This window comes from Microtus pennsylvanicus, chromosome 4, assembly GCF_037038515.1.
Source record: "Microtus pennsylvanicus isolate mMicPen1 chromosome 4, mMicPen1.hap1, whole genome shotgun sequence".
Lineage (NCBI taxonomy): Eukaryota > Metazoa > Chordata > Mammalia > Rodentia > Cricetidae > Microtus > Microtus pennsylvanicus.
The window spans coordinates 16,897,354-16,918,082 of NC_134582.1; the positions used below are offsets into that span (position 1 = coordinate 16,897,354).

The following is a 20,729-nucleotide window of genomic DNA, read 5'->3' on the forward strand; positions in this document are numbered from 1 at the left end:
ATTCACAAAGGTATAAATGATTGAGATAAAAACTAATAAGCTTGAATTTCTGGATATACAGATGACTTCAACTCAAAAGCCAGGGAATTTGCATTCTTCCCAAGCTCATGTTAAAATACTATGGAGATCAAATAGTAGAACTGACAGCAAAGGAAGTCAAGAAAGTATAACATGGCAGAGTTCTCCAACAACAATTAAACTGCGATAGAAGTTATTATAAAAACTCTCAGTAAAAGATATGTAAAGGAGACTTCTACCAGCAGCATTATAACAGTAAAAACCTGGTCTAAGCTAACCATGTCCACCATTGCCTTTGCCACTCAGCCTGTGATCCTAGACGGTGCAGTTACGGGGGAAAGGTCATGGTAGGGATTTTAAAGGAGAAATAATACAGTTTTCTTCGCATTATCACAATTAACAGGGAAACTTCAAAAGAAAGCACATACATCATTTTCTAATGGGAAAACTTAGCAACATGAATGAACATGAAAATCAATATACAAAAGTTAACCAAATGTCTATATGCCAGCAATAATTTGAATATTTCATGTAAAGGAAAATTCCATTCGTGACAGAAACAAAAATAAAAAAGCTAAACCATCAAGATAAATATTCAACCTCAGAAAAATGATATAAAAATACCTATCATTCTCAAAGTATAATTTTAAAAAATCTTGCTTTCAAGGACCAAAATGAGAGGCTGAATAAAGAAAGGTAATAATTACTAAAAATATCACATGTTTCAACAAAATCACCTCAAGAATCTCTCATCTTCATTAGAAATACCTAAGAGACTCATTTCAAAAACCTTGCCCTGCTAATTCTTAAAATAACAGCGAAGAACGCAAGGCAAAAGTGTGTGTGTGTGTGTGTGTGTGTGTGTGTGTGTGTGTGTGTGTGTACACAAATGAGAAAGGAGAAGCAGGAGGAAGGACTCCTCCTACCAGGTATGAAAACATGACATCAAACTTAAAACGCAAAGGCAACACAGACAAACTGCCCCCCAGATTAAAGAATCCAGAATGAAAGACACTCCTACACATGGGAAGCATTACAGAAGGACCACTGGGGTGACTGGGGAAAGAATGGGCTTTTCATGAAGTAACTGGAGAACGAGTAGGTATCTAGGCTATTCGGCCCACACAGAAAGTAATATGGAAGACCTACTTATAGAAGATAAAATCATGAGATACTTTTATCTCCAGACCTTGGTGTAGAGAATGACTTTCCCCCCAGGATTCAAAACAAAAAATCCTAAAGAAAATGCCTGATAATGTTAAAGACTTTGCTGGGACTGGAGAGTTGGCTCAGCAGTTGGGAGCACTTGCTGCACTTCTAAAAGACTTAAGTTTGATTCTCAGCACCCAAGATAGGTGGCTCACAACTGCCTGTATGCCCAGCTCCAGAGAACCTGACGCCCTCTTCTGGCCCCTGTGCATATCTGCACTCCCATGCGCACACTCACACACAGGCACACATACCATTTAAATAAATCAATAAATATTTGTACAAGGCTCTGTTTACTAAACGTTACTGCAAAGAAGAAAGGGATGGGCCACAGAAGTACCTGCAGTAGGTGAGTGAGAAAGAATTATTCAAAATTCCAACAACACCTACAAATTGATTACAGAAAAAGGGGAGAAAATGGGGAATGGGGGAATTCCAAGGAACAATGAGGAGAAAAAAACATACATGATAATAAATATATGCAAAAGCTCATCATCAAGAAACCTGCATATTGAAACCACAATGAGATACGTTCTATGTTTTATACCTACTAGAAAGAAACAAATTAAGAAGCTTGATTAACACCTAAGATAGACAAAGACATGTACCCATAATAATCTTTTATGCTGCAGGTGAGAATGTAGATTACTAAATTGAAAATAAAAAAATCGATAAAAAAAAATTTCGTCATGTTGTGCTTCCACATAACGTGACAGCTAGGACATCTACTCACAAGCATCTACTTTACTGAGAGACTCTCCCTGTGGATCAGCTAAGAAACCAAACCAAGCATGGCTCGCACAAAACAGGCTACCAAGCCAGAAGCTCAAAGGAAACAAACCGGGGTGGTGTTCCGCAGTATCAACAGTGACAGAAAGCCACACGCATCATCACGGGTCAACTTGGAACATACACAAAGTGAGAACGGAAGTGGCAGTAGACTGCACGATGCTGTCTCTGCAATCCCCCCAGGGTGAGCTAAAACACCAAACTTCACATCCTAAAACTACTCCACAAGAGAAAAGGGGGAGCATATCATTATGCTTACCTGTCCCAGAAAAGATAAACGGGAACAGCAACAGAGGAGGAACATTTAGAAAGAGAACTAGCAGCTAGTCGCAAAACTGCTCTAGTTGGTAGAAAGGATGGGTGGGCTCAGAAGCATTCCTCCACAGCTAGATTTCATGACTTCCGGCATGCTACACACACTCTTCTGCAGCTGTCAAATACTACAGGATAAAACAGGTCCTGTGATACAGACTGAGTATCCCTTATCTGAAATGCTTGAGACCAGATGTGTTGTGAATTTCTTTTCGTTTTGGATGTTGTGGTATTTGAATGCACAACACGGAATAACTTAGGGGCGATGTCCAGGTCTGAACACAGGAATTTACATTTCACTTGCACCTCACACACACAGCTCATTTCGTGTAGCTTTCAATGCCTCTGTGTGAAGGGACATAGGCTCTGATGTGGGGTTTTCCACTTGGAGCCTCAAGTCAATGTTCAAAAACTTTGGAACCTTGGTAACTTTCGGGTTTTCAGGGGGTAGTATGTGCATGGCCTGTATCTGATCAGGGTCACATGGAAAATGGAGAGCGCCTGAAGAGAGAACAGATGCAGAGCCAGGTCTTGATACAAAGGGTTAAAGGAAGACCTCTGTGGATGGAGGGAAGGTGAGGGGGATAGTTTTCTACTTGTCTTTTGTTTGGTTTTGGTTTTTGAGACATGGTCTCACTCTGTAGCCAAGGCAAGCCTAGAACGCATGGGCAATCCTCTACCTCAGTCATCCCAGTGCGGGGATTACAGGTTTCAGTGACCACGCCCAGCATTATCTATCTTTGCATTTAATTATGAAGTATTTCAAGCATGAAAACAAAATAGTATAGAAAAGAGCTTGCCATGATGACATTGACAATGCTAATCTTTTACTAACTTTTATTGGGGAAAATAAAAAAATAACCCACCAGGCAAGGTGGCACACAACTGGTCACATATTGAGTTCTAGGCCAGCCAGAGCTACACAGAGAAACCCTGCTTCAACAAACAAACAAACAGACAGACAAACAACCTAACTAGGCATGGTGCCTGCAATCCCAGCATTCAGGAGGATGCAGCTAAAGGGATTATAAATTTGCAGCCACCACCAGTCTGAGCAACATAGTGACACCCTGTGTGGACAAAGAAAAGGGGGGGGGAGAAGAGAGGGTGACAGGGACAGGAAGAGAGACTAGGGAGATAGCTCAGCAGTTAAGAGCCCTGATTGTTCTCCCAAAGGACCCAGGTTTGATTCCCGGCACCCACATGGTGATTCACAATGCCCTGTAACTTTAGTCCTAGGGGATCTGACACTCTCTTCTGGCTCCCATGATCACTAGGTTCTAAGTATGGAGACAGCATACAAACATACAAGCAGACAAAATACCTGCTGTGCAATAATCCTTTTGTACACTGTGAATATGTATTACTTTCATTAGTTTTATAAGAAACCAACTGGCCAATAGATGGCAAGAAGTGGTTAGGTGGGAGAGCCAGACTGAGATGCAGGGATGAAGGAGGGCAGAGCAGGTCAACACAGAATAAGCAGGAGATGAGCATGCCATGCTGAAAAAAGGTACCACCGCATAGTAAAGTAAAGGCAAAAAGTATGGGTTCATTTAAAATGCAAGAGCTAGTTAGTAACAAGCCTAAGCTATTGCCCAAACATTTAAAATTAATAAGTCTCTGTGTGGTTATTTAAGAAGCTGACTGGGAGGAGGACAAAGCAGACTGGAGGGACACAATCTGGCTACAAATAAGCATTCACATAAAATAAATAAAGAATAATGTTTTAAAAGTGCTGTAGATCTGTAGAAGCTCAGTGTGTCCCTCCAAAAGAAAGGCCAGCACATTTTATTTTGCTTTCATTTAAGACTTACCAAAGCATGCCTAGAGGATGATAGACTCCCTAAGAGGCAGACACCACACCTGAGAGCTGCTAAGCTATACCTGGCTCACCAGCAGTGAATACATGCTTTAAAAAATTTTGCTTTTGGAGCTGATAGCTTCTGCACTTCCCTCATTTCTGAACACACATGCTGAAGAATCTAAACAGTTCTAGGAACCAGGAGCCAAGTATCACTAATTGGCATTGGTCTAAGGCTAGCCTATTAGCACAGCTGCACCCTGTGCTAACCAGCTGGCCCACATAGAGATGGGGAAGAGAAGCCTCGGTGTCTCTTCTCTAACTTTCACAGTAGACACACTGAGAGAGTTGCGAGATTCTGCCTCATGAAAGAGACTACCCAGCATGCTAGAATGAGAGAAGACACCTAAGATCAAACTAAGATTCATGAAAGAATGGAGCAGGAACAGCTGGAGGGAATCATGGCAGAGGCCGATGGTAGTTAGGAGAGACCAAGGTGGGAACTGAGGGTGGGATTTGGGTAAGTAAGAAAGCTTCATGTCATACCTGATCAAGAGCTAACAGATAATTTCCCCTTTTGGTCTACCTCAAGAGACAAATACAGGGGCTGGAGAGATGGCTCAGTGGTTAAGAACACTGGCAGCTCTCCCAGAGAACTCAGATTCAATTCCCAGCACCCACAGGGCAGCTCACAACTGTCTGTAACTCCAGTACCAGGGAATCTGATGCCTTCACACCAAATGCACATAAAATAAAGTTAAATAAATATTTCTTTAAAAAATGAGGAAGAAATACAATCAAACACTGATGGTACAATCCCAGGCAGAACACCATAGAAGTCAAACCACCCTCAAGTTCACCGACAAATATGTCCAGTAGCATCAGGGGACTGTATGGATTCTATCAAGCAGTTCTAACATTAGGGACAACAAGCCTAAATGGTCCATGGTCACCAAAAAAGACCCGTTTTGACCTCTGCACCCTAGAAGAACAGGATTGCAAAATCAATCCAACCCTTTTCTCAGAAAACATAAGGTGTTTCTTCAGTGATCAGTGGGTATAGGTGCAGGGAGGAAATGGCAACCGGAAGCTGATTTGCACATTCTCAAGTTAGTAAAATGTTAAAGGCTGTTACACACACACACACACACACACACACACACACACACACACACACACGTACTCACTAAGAATGTTCTCCCATGAGCTGAAGGCACAGATTTCAAATAAGGACTTTAACCAGTGGCAGCCCAAACTTGGAAACCCAGTTCATACCTGAACATGTGTCTACAGGAGCCTCACAGCTGGCAGGGCCGATATACTGAGTACCTTATGGGTTGAGGTTCCTGGCTGCAGCAGAGGGTCCCCAGGAACAAATCTGATCAGTAGCAACATTCCTTGTGCTCAGCCTTGCAGAACCTGGCCCCTGTCCACCTCTGGCCTCCGTTCCAATCATGCTCTCTTACCTGATCACCATACCTCACTCTATACGGGAGCCCAGTCAGCCCTCTTCATCCACGTAACTATCCCCATCCACCAGAACTCAGCTTCGCTGTACTCACCTCTAAGTAGCCTTTCCCTACTGTTCAGCTGGGCCAGCTAAGGTGACTTCTCTCACCTCCGACATTAGAGCTTGCTGTCTTGTAGGTCATTTATCCCATAATGTCTACTGCCATTTTCAGGCAACTCGGGACCCTGTCTGTCTTCTCCTGCATTCACCTCCAGAGCCCAGTATGTGACCTTCCACATGGTAATCAAATTTTAAACTAAAAGAGCCATTTTAAATCCTAGTAGCAGGTCAAGTGAGATCATGAGTTCTGTCAACCTGGGATACACATAATATGAGCCTCTCTCTCTCTCTCTCTCTCTCTCTCTCTCTCTCTCTCTCTCTCTCTCTCACACACACACACACACACACACACACACACACACACAGTAAATAAAATTTTTTAAAAAAACAAAAAACTACATTACTGTGTATAAATTATAAAATAAATATTACAGAAATTCAAATGTGAAGATAAAAAGATATCTTTAGTGTCTTTCAAGCAAATCAATCTCGCACACTTGCAATTTTTAAATTTCTGCTTAAAATTGACAAATGGGACATAATTATAATCATTTCCCATAGAGACTCTGGTGCTAAATTTGAGAGTACATTCATAACAACCCACCTGAAGGTCCAACTTCCACATTCATTCTAAAGCTTCCTTCCTTTACACATCACACACACACACATACACACACATGCATGCACGCACACACACGCAGATTCTAAAATTGAGATTTCCACTGGAAATGTGCACTGAACTCTACTTGAAAGACATCTTTTGCAGAAGTCTGTATCCCTTCATTGAAAAGCACGTTCCTGACGAATCCCAGCTGAGCTTTCTCTAACCACTTAAAGGCGGGAGTTGACTCTGGTCAAGCCCCATGGCACAGGAGCATCCCCAAGGTAACAGGGTCATTTGCAGCTGGCCTCTTGGGAAAATAAAAAGTAAAAACTTACAAGATAAATGAATGAGTGACAAAATAAATGAGCACGTGGAAGTTTATCATTCTTAATAATTCTATCAATGTCCCAACAACAGATTCACAAGCCCAAATTAAAAAAAAAAAATACGCCATTATGGTATCCCAAACTTTTCAACATTGTTTCACCAACCAAGACTTGACCCGATTCTACCAAAACCTTCAGGGTTAAAGAGTTCTTTTAACACTACAAGAATACATCTAATGCAAAAGAGAAAATAGTTCTACATAGGCTAAAAAAAAATACAGATAATAAAAATTTAATGAAATCAAGGGAAAATTACATGTCAGAAGAAGATTAACCTAAAAGCTAAAAGTTACTAGCTGATAGATGTCAGAAGAAGAATAACCTAAAAGCTAAAAGTTACTAGCTGATAGCTGGTAAGGTGACTCACTGGGTAAAGGTGCTTGCAGGCAAACCTGACGAGCTGAGTTCGATCCCTGGGACACACATGATTCAAGGAGAGAAGTTGCCCTCTGATCTCCACACATATGATGTGGTAGCACATCCACACATACCCAATACACAGGCTAACTAATTAATTAATAATTTAAAGTGTAAGAAGAATTGCAGATCAGAGACCAGAAAAGCATTCAATGCCTGATAGCATCAGTTAGTGGATGATGATGCTCAACATGACAAAGAACTAAAACCAATAGTTTCTGGGCTGACTATATGGCTCAGAGAGTATGCACAAGGTCCTGAGCATCTGCCACTGTCTCAAGTGCTGGGATTAAAGGTGGGAACCACCACACACAGCTATCAACTATCAACTTGCTTTTGTAAAATGTATATATGTTTGTATATATGTATGTATTTATTTTTATTTTGTTTACTTTGGAGAGGGAAAATTGAGACAGGGTTTCTCTGTATAACAGCCCTGGCTGTCCTGGAACTAGCTCTTGTAGACCAGGCTGGCCTTGAACTCAAAGAGATCCACCTCTCTCTGCCTCCCAAGCACTGGGATTAAAGGCATGTGCCACCATGGCTCAGCTAACTTCTTTATACAACTTAGGGCCATCTGTGCAGGCAGGGCACCACTCAAGCAAGCTAGACCCTCCCACATCAATCATTAACCAAGAAAATCTCCCACAGGCTTGACTACAGGCCAATCTTATGGTGACATTTTCTCAATTGAGGTCTGTCTTCCCAGGAGATCTTAGCATGTTTAAAACTGACCAAATACAAAGGTGCTCAGTATGTGAAGGTTTTGCTCCCTACCCTGAGTGACCTGAATTTCATCCCCAGAGTCCACAGAAAACTGGAACCAACTCTACACAGTCCCTCTCCGACCTCCACTCCCGCACCCATGAACACATCACGAGTACACACAAAACAAATGAATAAATTTTAAAAGAAAAACAAGTTACTATGAGATTAACATCATGGGGTGCAAAGTATTTCCAGTGTAAAGCCCTTATTATTTTAAAAAGGGAAGAAAAGATAAAAAAAAATACATAAGATCTCAACAGAATTTCTTGAGTCTACCTAGAAACATCTTTGGAAGGTTTTATTTTCTTTGTACTCTGTAGATTACCTAAGGGTTCATTAATAAGTTCTCCCTTAACCAATCTCAACCAACACCTGAGTCTGCAGCCACTGCTAACTGGAGGCACTGAGTGCGGTCACAGAGGGACATTTTCATATCTGACACCTGGGACAAGGAAAGGTGCACACATGCACATCTGCGTATTTTTCCTGCTTGTGACACAACCGTCATGCACGCCATTCAAAGAAGAATCCAGCTCCTTCACAGTGTTTTCACAAGCGCTATGTAAATTGGGGCTGGGATGATGATATTATCCTCGAGACAGGTTTGGAAATGTACTCATGAGTTACTACACGGCAATAAATATATCCGTGAATTACTACATGGCAATCATCACTATTACATTTTCCTGCTAGCTCTGACCCAGATGCTATGTGGCCCTGGTGATGATGGTGGCAATGATAATAAAAAAAAAGATGATGAACTTTTGCCATCTTAAAACGTTCTAAATCTGTAGCTTTTCTTTCTGAGCAGGTGTAATGCCTCCTGAATTATGCTGGCGGGGCTCATGTTGCTTTTTGTAATTTAAGAGACAGGCTTTAAAGTTCTATCACGTTAGAAATACGAAACAGCTTCTTAGGAACAAACAGGGAAAAAAACTGCCAGATTTTCAGAATTTAGTTTAATGAATAATTTTCTACAAAGGAGCTATCATTTGGGATCAAGAAAAAATTTCCACTTTGAATATCATAGGAAGAGTATGAAACTAATTCACATCAAAAATTTTGAAAAATCAAAAACTTCGATTTCCACACCCAATGTTATCCATTAAGAACTCATGCTATTGAAGGCACTGGCTTTTAATCTGTTACACCCCTCGAGAAATTTAACGTTGGGGGGGGACACAATAAAAATATTGACATTTAAAGTTTGAAGATCATCCCAAGTCATGTGTGCCTAGACGATAGTAGAGCCTTACTGCAGAGCAAGGACCATCCGTACTTTCTTCCCTCTGCTCCAGGTTCACTATCATCTGGATAAAAACGTAGCCCCTAAACACACCCCTCTTTCAGGATCAAAATCAATGTATTCATGAAACTTTTTACAGCAAGAGCATCTGGTAAGAAATAAGCTTTCAAAAACTAGAAATAAAAAAAAGAAATACATTTCTATTTATATAAACTATGGCATGCCCAGGTGTAAAGGCGCCAGACTTGAAGACGTAAAAGCAGACAGATCATAAGTTCAAGACCAGCCTGGGCTACACAGCAAAACCCTGTTGATAAATAAATCAGACAAACGAATTTTTTAAAGCTGATACATGACTATGTGTTCTGAAAGATGTAAGCTGACTTCATATGCATTTTCTGTGGTTTTTTTTATTGTTGGGCTCCATGAACCGTTTGTATACATATTTCTCCCACAAAGCTTTCCATGTCCTTACAGCTGCCAAGGATGGTGGCGAACTTAACATACACTAACGAAGTCATCAGGTGGGCCACCTGTCAGCATTCAAAGAGGTGGCTGAAAAGCACGCCAGGTAAACAGAAGCAGCATCTTCTGGCCATTCCCAACACACTAAACCCAAGGGTTGCAGCTGCAGCGGCTCTACCGCCATCTCAGGAAGGGACAGAAATAAATGCACCTTTCTAACCATGCATTATCAAACTTTACTCAATTTAAGGGGCTACAGAAGCCATTCCAGACAGAGCACGACAGTTTGCATGTTTTTCAAGCCTTGCTGTTCAGTATTCTACCGAATATGAAAACTAGGCTGGGCAGAGCTATCGTTCCCACATTCGCCGTGGATGCTCCAGCCTTTCCTCATTTGGCCGTTCTTTAAGGACTTTGTAGTTAAGCCCCGGTTTGGGAAATTTGAGATTAAGAACCTTCCATTTGGAGGTCTTGCAGTTCGGCTAAGTACCCCAAAAGGGAATGTTTAAATTAATGGAAGATTAAAGCAAGGAAGAACATTCTATAAGGTATTCCATAATGGAGCTCTGTCACCACCTTCTCTCTTTTATTGAGAAAATCGTCTGTTCCCAAGGGGCTGAAAGTTTATACGCCAACCATCAGACCAGTTTAACTATTCAAAGTTAAAAATGTCAAGGAAAAAAAAGCTCGTAATGGAAATGCTGACATGCCATGAAGTAAGCACAGGCAGGTGCCCTGCCACCAGGGTCATAATTCAATCAAGCTGCACTCTGACGTCATCTGCCACAGAAAAAAGCCAAATGGTTTATGAACAGCACCAGAACCCCCAAGATTAAATTACAGCCCTGATATTTAATCATGGGTCTTACTATGTTATTTTTAATAACACAATACATTTTAACAGTTATTCGTCAACTGCCTGAGCCAAATTAGACCCTGCGATGACAAGCAAGCCCGATTATGATGTCCCATCTAGCACCATCTCAGTTTTATTATTTTCTTCAGGAATGGTAGATTATATACCTTTTTTTTGCATTGGAAAAATATATAGTTGATAACAACTGAGCGGGCCAAACCTTAATGAATAGCAGCACCACCACTGTGACTGGAGGGTTGGGACATGTATATTTACACCCCGTGTTAGCCACAACCAACTATATGATTCGGGGAAGAGATATTTAGCTCTCCCAAAATCTTGAGGCTTCCTCATAAAATAGAGCATCTCTAAATCCTCATGTAAACCTAATTTCCCATAAATCATTTACTTGCTAAACAGATACGGTGTGACTTTTCTTTAGGGTTCTCCAAGGATCAGAATATAAAGCTTCCAGTGTGAAAAGGGCTTGAATTTTACAACTCACCTAGGATGACTGATCAAAGGGGCGCCCTACCCCATAAGAATGTATAAGCCAAAGTTTCCAGAGGCAGCGTCAACATCAGCAAATGAAACAGGTTCTTTACAAAGTAATGTATAAATACTGCCACACATGTGAAGGGTTGTTTGCAAAACAAATCAATACAGGCACATCCAACAATGGATTGCAGCTAATAAACTACATATAGTAATTACCACCAATGGCAGTCTGGAAAGTCATTCATTACATGTTAATTGTCACACAAAAGTACAAAAGCAGCCATCTGAACAATTGAGTGGCTGCACCTTTAAAAAAAAAAAAAACTTTCTTACGGGCCTAAAATCCATCCACAGGAACCGATTTTAAACACACCTGGGTATTTGATATGCTGATTAACTGGCCCTTTATTTGGTTTTGAAATGAAAATAAATACAACAACCTCTTCAGTGGTTTTGCCATTTCTGGGGGGCTAATATAAATAAATGCATGTATTTGTACACTTCCATTTCTTATAACAAAGTACTAGCACATCTTCCTGAAAGCCCAAACTGTCACTCATCTAATGTTTCTCTTAAGCATAAAGAGTTATGATCAATAGCATCTACCCAGACACTTAAGTTACATGGAGTCTAAATGGGGCACGCGTGGAAGAGGATAACTCCCATGCAAGTTTAGAAATTTGGGGGCCAACTTTGAAATTTTTAAATCAGTGTAATTAAGAAACCTGTAACAAAAATAACCTTTCACACAAGCCTAGGATACACTCTCCCTTCTCTAATACTTAGCCTGATCTAATTAGCTTGGAAGAACACCTGGTCATAAAAGAAGCTCATAAAATACAAAACTAAGCAAGGGGGGATTTTTCTTCTACTACCTGGCCCTTTATTTGATGCTGTGTCTCTACAAGAATCTGATTTAACCAGTACACATACAGATTCTAAAGGCTTAACAAAGAGCATTTTGGTTCAAGACCTGCAAACTGAGAAACATTTCAAAATACATCAGGTTCCTTACGAGGCAACTTGAGATCTGTTCTCTTGGATTATGGGAACCGATCTAAATAACATTCTAACCCTCACCCTTAGAGATCACAAGCCGGAGGGCATCAGGGCTCAACTCCATGCCCTGGCCAAGGTTGCAAACTCCCAGTATAAAATGGAGTTTACCATTAGAAGTAAATGTTTTATCTGTAAAGCTTACAAAATTACTCTGTTTATCATAGCAGATGAAAGCAAAAAAGGAATAATTTTAGGCTCCAAACAAAACTGTTTATATGACAGTCTCTACTGCTCCATGATTCTGAGCATTTAAGACAGATTCAAGCAATTAACAGCATAAACTTTCATTACATAGTACTATTATATATGTTTATGTGACTTCGCTGTTCATCTGTTATTTAAGTGATTTCCTCATTACAATAGTAGGGGAAGGATAATTTGCTGATGCTGTCAAAAATGCTGAGCATTTCAGTCTCAATAGTTCTTGGGTCTCCATGCTTGTTTAATGCATTTTATTTACTTAAGTCGGTGTCAAATAGAGTACCCATTCTTCCCTCTGAATTTAGGCAACTAACACTTTAAGCACATGTCTGGTAATAGACATATCAAAACTTCCAAACTGTTTATCTTAGTGATGCAGATGAATTCAGGATTATAGAACTTACTTGGATTCCATTCCAAAGACTTAACAATGAACTGCAAGCTTTTTTATATTTAAATATAAGAGGGCCTTATTTGTTCAAATATTAATAGGCCACACTGGGTTGCTGCAATTTCAGGTCTTATTATTTACACAAAAATAATGGAAAACGCCTTTACTGGGCCTACATAGCTGCTGATTTCCCATAGAAAGAAAGCACAACTTTTAAAATTTCTGATATATTTTCTCCGTAAAGATAAAGTGCTAATGCGAGAACAATACACTAACTCAAATGGAAATCCATCATAACTTAAAATGGTAACTCAATCTGGACACTGAGGCAGGAAAAATAGTAGGTAAGATTTGTAGCACTAAATATGTTATTTTTTAAATGCTTTCTATTCTAAAGATCATACATAATATTCCATGCCAGGCCTCAACATTATATTTCATAGCCATATAATCTTGAGAAATACAAACTGTCTGGTTCTTGATGCCTTTGTATGGGCTCGTGTGGGCTGGTGTGCATGTGTGCCTATTAAGGTGTGCATATATGTGTGAAGGTTGCAAAGATTTGGGTCTAGGCAGGCCTGCATGTAAACCTAATTTCACCACTAACCGCCTTGAGAACGGGTCATTTAAAAACTCTGTGCCTCGGTTTCCTCACCTATGAATTGGGTATGGGAATGTTTGCATCTACTTGAGCTCTTGGGAGGACTGAAACTTGGATAACACACACCGCAGAGAGGATGGCCCCTGGCACAGAAGCAGCACTCACTCGGGCTCCCACGGATTCTGCCCAGTGCTCCAAAAGAAGGAGCACAGGGGACACCAGACAGGAGAGAACAATCGATAATCTAAAACAGTTTCATACCTAAGCCAAGTGCTCAGACGGCATGTGAGCAAACGACAGAACTTCCAGGGCACACAGCATACCAATCCTGAACCCCCATTATGTCTGACAAAGGAGCGAAAACCAGTGGTGAAGCCAACGCTCTCTCCCATAAAGGGTCTGCAGGACCACAGACAGCAAATCAACGCTGACTGTCGATACTAACAAAGGACAGCGAGGACGCCCCTCACTCAGGCTCCTGAGTTCTGCAGCTGGGTACTGGAGGCTCCAGGTCCTGTGTTTCTCCAGGGCTGGCCCTCAGAATACTGGGGCTTTGATATAACAAGCCTGATGCTACTAGACTTATTCAAACTCTAATAAAAGTTCTCAGTCTGTGTAAAAACTTTTACAACCACCATGGACTGTACCAGACTAGGATGTATAGAACACACATACACACATACACACACACACACACACACACACACAGAGAGAGAGAGAGAGAGAGAGAGAGAGAGAGAGAGAGAGAGAGAGAGAGAGAGAGGAAGGAAAATAGGGAGCATCTCCTCCACACACACCTTCAAGAAAAACCAATTTCCTTTCCACAACCATCAAAAAAATTCACACTGACACAGGAAGAAATGAACACAGGATGTTGGCAACTTGAATTCTTTTTTCCCCCTCTATCATACAAACGTGCACATTGAGGTTGATTCCTCCCCCCCTCGATGACTTGATCAACTGACATATTATTTTGGTGTCATGGGGACACAGGTGAGCTAACTTACACAAAAGTCAAGGACTGTTTTCCCCTTTCCAAAACTGGCTTAGGAGAGAGAGGTGATGTGCTTTGACATTCCTCTTAGCTGTTTTAACACCGTTTATTTGGCAATCTTTACCAACTGCTGAACACCTAAGAGCTAAGCAACTATGTAGGGGAAAGACCCCTCCACTTTTGAACTGAAGGAGCCAGCTGCAGGATGGTCCACAGACCCACCGTTCACATGTGCGAACAGAAGCCAAGAAGGCTGACCTAACAAGTTCTTCAGTACATTATCATTTTAGTAGGTCAACTTTAAGATGACTTTTATTTAAATGATGCCAAACTCTAGTATGTTTATCTTTTGTTCCCGGAAGCCTCAAACATAATAAAATAAACTACACAGTTCTTATGTCAGAAAATTAAGCCTCTACTCACCCTAACACAGAGCTTCTTTCTTTGGGTGCCCCCACCATGTTTTGGGTTTTTTTTTTTCTTTAACGGGAACAATTTTCCAAGCATGCAGGCCTGTGGCTGCTTTTAGTTCATTTTAAGATCAATACTATAAGAGCTATCAGGTTGCTCTGTATGCATTACCCTCTAGGCTGGAGCTACTCCTTAAACACAATGCCAGAGCCACCAGTTAAGGTCATGGAAGCTCTGGTCCATCCTGGCTGAACAGTTTTTACTGCATTCTGGGAACACCTGCAAACATCAAACAAAAACTGCTGGTCCTTTCCCGGGTTGACAAAAGCCTTTCATGTGAAAACTGCTCCCTGGGAATGTCAGGCTGCAGCTCAGGTTACATTCCACTCGCCCCAGCAGCCTCCCCATTGCTTAAGGTGGGAGGAAAAGCCATGTTTGTGGAATGGAAGATTAAAGGGAACCCAGCCACACTCTTTTCGTCCTCACACTGAATATCACGTATGAAGGAGTCAACAGCTGTTGGGAACCTGAAGAATGAAATATCACCTGACCTCACTGAAGAAAAAAAACAAAACAAACAAACAGCACTGATTTTTCAAACTGGGATTCTTTATTTATGGTCCAGATCTCTTTTCCCTGAATCCAAGTTTCAAAGTCATATCTGAGTCCACTCAGGACAATGAATACGAACTTGAAGTTACTTTAGAAAATAATTCCTCTATCCAAAGTTTTCTCATTCATTCTTCCAGTTAAAAGGGCAAAGTGCAGTCTTCATAATTTTTTTTTAATCACGCTTTAAAAGAGACACGTGTCTCTTGTGTGGAAATACAAACCTTGTCCTTAACAAGCAGCCATGTGTTCTGACGTGCCTTAATAGAGAGCCAAGCTCTGGAGCCTCTGTATTCCAGCCCCCAGCCCCCTGCTAGCAAGGAACGCCTGCATTTTCAATCAGGCAGGCAGGATAAAAGAACCCTACACTTTCTATCCTTACAAGGTAAACATCTGGTCCTGAAAACCACACCACTAGTGCCAGGTAGCTTTAAAGTTCAACACCTTGAAGATAATCTCTGAATATTCATAAGAAATATCCTAACCGTTCAGCAGGGATGAGGTCTCCTTCTGGGATTATGTATACATGAACACCCCCCCCCCACACACACACACACCCCACACACACAAACACACCATTGTCTGAAAAGCTAAAGTTTTGATATATGATCGCTTACCAAAATGAATTAGTACATACTCAACTCATCCATCCTATACTGTCTACAAACACTTCAGCACTTCAGCACAGCCTTTAACTGAGCAGCAACACAGAACACGAGCTGAAGGTAAAACAACTGTCTTTTCAAAGTTAACATTTTTCCTACTTGTAATACATCTTAATATATTAAATCATATCTAAAGTAATCCATTAACTTATTCCAAATGTGCCCAGCTTTCCCACAGTGTAAACAGAATTTTACACTAACTTTAGGAGTAGTCAGTCTCTGGGCATGCCTGACATCGACTTTAGTCAGATTTCAACTGTACACACATTTCTTAAGTAGAACATGAAGTAAATGACTGCCAGACATAAAGTTAGTATTTTGATGGTGTCTCCAGGAAACACTAGCTGGACTACAGCAGACATTTGCCTTCATCGTCACTTCAAGCATTCATAGTACTATTTTCTGTCTTGAGAGCTATATAGAGAAGACTGTGCAGAAATCTCTAAGATGTAACACTGATACCATTCTGTTAAAAATGGAACCAGTCACGGGATTCACACGGTAAAGCAAACATACTGTCACGAGCACTTTTCATCAAAGACCCTAAAAAGGCCAAAGTCAAACCACAGGAGGCATCACATACTTTGTAAAGCATATTAAACAGAAAAAAAAAAATCCCCTAAACTTATAGGACCCAGGAGAGGTAACTTACTTAAAAACTAGCAAGCTTTAAAAGACATTAATTTTATAAAAATACATAAATCATACAAATCAGGTCAACAAGATTTCTTGGGTTGCTACTGCACCAGATGAAAAGACAGAAAAATTATATCCACAGCTGACAGACAAGCACACTAGCCTCTCACCGCTAGAGATGTCAACATTTACCAGCCTGACTTAAGAGTAGTGCGGACTGGGGGACTGTTCTTTACCATGGCCAGAACTCGAAAATCCTGCTGCTACTTAACAGGCATCAGTGGATTTAAACCCTGGACCTAAAGGATATCAGGCAACAATGTGCTGACTCCTTGTTTAAAACTGGTTGAAAAAAAAAAAAAACCACTGTACAGAAATCTCACATTTTCAGCTCCCACTTTTAATAAGAGACACTCAGAGTCCTATACTAAAAATTCCTCCTCAGATGCCAGATAATCACTGTGCACACAGACTCCTTTGTGAATACCGCGGCCTTTTTGTGGGAGCATCATCCAAAGAATTCTCATGTATAAAATGCTAAGACTCTTTAAATCTGCAATATTAAATTCATTGCATAAGTCAATGATAAGGGAGGGAAAACCAAACAGCTCAAGCATCCAGAAGGTATTTTAACAATAAATGAATTTCTTCTTCGCCTCTCAGACCAGCAAGAGGCTATTCACAGACCTGTCTGAAAAATTAAATGCCCCTTTCTTTGAAATGGTTAATTGTATACAGAACCTAATAACTGCTATTATTTCCCCTTTTATGAAAGCTGGATTTCCCCCCTCTATTTTAAAATAGGCAACATAGATCTGTCCCCATGTTATTAGCATTAGTCTATGTTCACATGTTTAATTACAACCATATCTTTAAAAAATCACTTTTAAATTAAGTGATGGAATCCCAAAATGGTTTTATTGATGGAAAGACAGGTCTCACTTTAATTGTGAAAAGGCAACATTCTGTAAAAGTTTGCTGCTCATAGAAAATGAGATAACCACAGCATCAGAGGCTAAAACTCGGAACACGTCAACAGGGCCAAAAACACACAAAGAGTAAATAAACAAGTAAGGACATTGAACTTCACACCGAGGAAAGAATTCACATACTTGAGCCAGTAAAATGTCCACTCGCCAAAGAAGTTGGTCCATTTTTCCCACTGCTTACAGGAGGCGAAAACATCTAAAGGAAACAAAGAGATAGCACAGTTGAAAAGAAGACATCCGAGGCTTCAGAGTCCATCAAAGATCTCTCACAGTCTTGATAAATAACTTGGAGTTAATGCTAAGGCTTTATTTAGTAAAACAGATCGCCATTGCCACCCAACTTAAAACTAAACCAGGCACCTCATTCCAACCTCCTCCCCCTCATTACCACAGTTCTGTCTCTCTCCTCGGGTGACTTAGATTGCTAGACAGTCCTTCTACATTGTGAATACAGTCCCCTTGGCATTATCAAGACATAGATTGGGGGACAGCAGCCACTCTAGAAAACACTAGTTTGACAAAGGAGAAGAAAAAGTTGTTTGTTTTATACTGAAAACCTTGGACATAAACGTGGCGATGTCCATTTCCATTCTGTACAGGACTTGTCTGTCATAGGTGAACCCAAATAAAAATAAAAATGCCACCTGCAATAGATTCTCACTTCAGCTCAAACATGAGAGCAATGTAGGCAAGTCTCGTTTCCTCTCTCTCTCTCTCTCTCTCTCTCTCTCTCTCTCTCTCTCTCTCTCTCAGTCTCACTCTCTTTCACTCCCTCTCTCTCCAGCATTTATTTCAGCCCTAATTGGTTCCCCTCTTTTCCTCCTCTCTGGTGCATTTTACACACCTTCCCTGAGTCAGAGCCTGCAAAAAGCAAAAGATCGAATGGAGAAAGTGCGACAAGCAGAAAGGGGGCTGCAAGGCTGCCTAAGGGCTATGCTTCCTGGCAAAACTTGCGAGAGCCATTTCTCCACAGGGTCTACCAGAGGAGCAGCAGTGGCAGCCAGCAGCGGCAACAGCAGCACAGCAGCAGCAGCGGCGGCTGCGGCAGCAGAAGCAGCAGGAGTAGCAGGAGAGGGCCCCACTTAGAAGGTGGTTTGGCTTTTATTTGTGTGTTTTGTGGATTCTTTTGCTTTTGCCTTACAAATGCATCTTACACCAAACTCATCTGGCATGAGAACTGAATCCAATGCCCCTGGCCCTGTGGAACTCCTGGGAAAAGAGGGGATGGAGAAGGACCTAAGGGGTGCAATTGTAAAACTCCACAAGTGTGTACCTTCCTCTTAGTGCTGACTCCAAGACTGTAATTTACTAAAATAGTCCAAGACACTCTACAGAATGTAGTCACAATTTATGCATAGGAGTTTCCAGAGTTCCCCCCTTCCCCTCCCCGCAAAAAAGGAGGCAGCCAGGTGGAAGTCAGGAGGACCATGGGTCTTTCCAACAAACCACAGCACCATCAGCCTCAACTTTACAGCAACTGATTCTTCTAGGCTCCAATTCCCATTTCTAAAGGAAATAAATAAATAAATAGAATGTGGGGTAGGGCACAAAGTTAGCAGTTCACTCTGTGTTCAGACGGGGCCAAGTTTGCCATGGACTTTACAGTTTTAAGGGGCTTCTGCTTTTCCTTTCTGCTTATTTGGAGATTCCATTATTTGGAGAAATTGGTAGGTAAAGAAATCAAGGCAAGTCATTAGATGCTTTAAAAAAAAAAAGCTCGGGTCTTCCACATCCCAAAATTAGTTTAAAAAAAAAAAAGCTTCTTAAATGGAAAGGACCCCCATATTTTCCAAGGGTTCAGCCACTTAAAAATTACCCCAGTCTTTCACATTACTATGGGTTTCTAGCAGAAGTGTTGGGGGAGGGTTGTTTTTTTTTTCCACAGCTGTTGTTAGTTTCCACCGTTCTTTCTTACCGCACTGAAATCCAGTAAATCACTCAGCTCTTTGTCCGTCCCTAAGGCAGCCATTCGCTGTTGGTGATGCATTTTAGCAAATCACACAAACCTAGAAACATGGAAATAACCGCAATCAGAAAATCCAGTCCCAATCCTTGAAGAAAACACAATCGGATTTTTGGAGACTGGGGGTTGGAGGGGTGGGGAGATATAGGAGCGGATGGGATTAAGGTAGAAAGGAGTGAGGAATGGGAGACTTGTTGGGTTTTGTTTTGATTTTTTTTAATGGAATAGGCAGCAATAGCAAAAAAAAAAAAAAAATAGCGATATTGTATTTCCAAAGAGACGATCAAACTAGTAAAATCCACTATAAAACCAAATCCTGGAAAGAAGGGGGGTAAGCCGCTCTTCAGCGCATCAATTTATGCAACAGGAGGTAGAGCGAGAAATGAATGGATCACAGAGAAAAGAGAAACTACTGCACGAACCGGTCTCAACTTTCCCCCCACCCTCCACCCCACCCCCTCACACGCACACACTCACTCGCACACACTCACAGCTCTCCCCCCTGCCCTGCAAAGTAGCTCGAAAGAAATTAAAGACCAGCGGTCCCAGGAGTGCAGACCCGTCCACAGGGGGTGGGGTGGCCAAGGAGGGGGAGCCGAGCGGAGGCTCCGGTCCTCTAATTGTCCCGAACCCCTAATTTGTGAAAGAAAGGGTTGTTTTTAAAAAAAAAGAAGAAGAAGGAAAAAAAATTGAAGTCAGGCCCATTGGCAAAGTGCGCGGTGCCCGGGAGCCCGCCGGGCCCGGAGGGGGCGGGGGCCGGGGGAGGGGACGCCGTTGCTCCTGAGCTCCCGAACCCCGGCAGGGACAGCAGGGACCATGGGGGCCCCCGAGCCCGAGCGCGGTCGCCCAGCCCGGCCCGGCCCGGCCCCGTCGCGCATCCGCCCAGCCGGCCCTGCCGCGCCGCTACCTACCGCCCGCGCGCGACGAGGGGCTCCCGGTGCAGCGCCGGCGCCCAGGCGGCGGTCATGTCTATCCCCCTGCCTCCGCCACCACCACCTCTTCCAACGGCCGGCGCCCGCGCCCGCGCCCGCTCCGGTTTCCCCGCCGCCGCCGCCGCCGCCGATCCGCAGACACACAGCCAAGATCCCTGACTCTTAACACCAACTCTCTTCTCCCGGGAGGGGAGGGGACGAGGGAAGGGGGGGAGGGGGAACACGGCGAGGCGCACGGAATTGCAAGTTCAGCAAAGAAATGGGTGGGGGGGCTCCGGCGGGGAGACGCGGCGCTCCGGGCCAGGCTGCCGGGGAAACACCCCCACCCCAGAAAAG

General features: G+C 42.1%; 1 protein-coding gene across 9 annotated transcripts in view; it reads right to left on the reverse strand.

Moving 5' to 3' along the window:
- Positions 1–20,729, reverse strand: part of Tcf4 (transcription factor 4) — a 336,792-nt gene that overhangs the window by 314,548 nt on the left and 1,515 nt on the right. For 6 of the 9 annotated variants that reach the window (XM_075968356.1, XM_075968357.1, XM_075968354.1 and 3 more), the window contains exons 2-3: positions 19,414–19,504; positions 17,622–17,694 (exon numbers count right to left, since the gene is read on the reverse strand). In XM_075968356.1, the coding sequence (XP_075824471.1) occupies positions 17,622–17,694; positions 19,414–19,485 (145 nt within the window). In that variant the 5' untranslated portion in view covers positions 19,486–19,504. Of the gene's footprint in view, positions 1–17,621; positions 17,695–19,413; positions 19,505–20,372; positions 20,504–20,729 lie in introns of those variants that run through there. The other 3 variants (XM_075968361.1, XM_075968363.1, XM_075968355.1) reach the window with 2 other exon arrangements.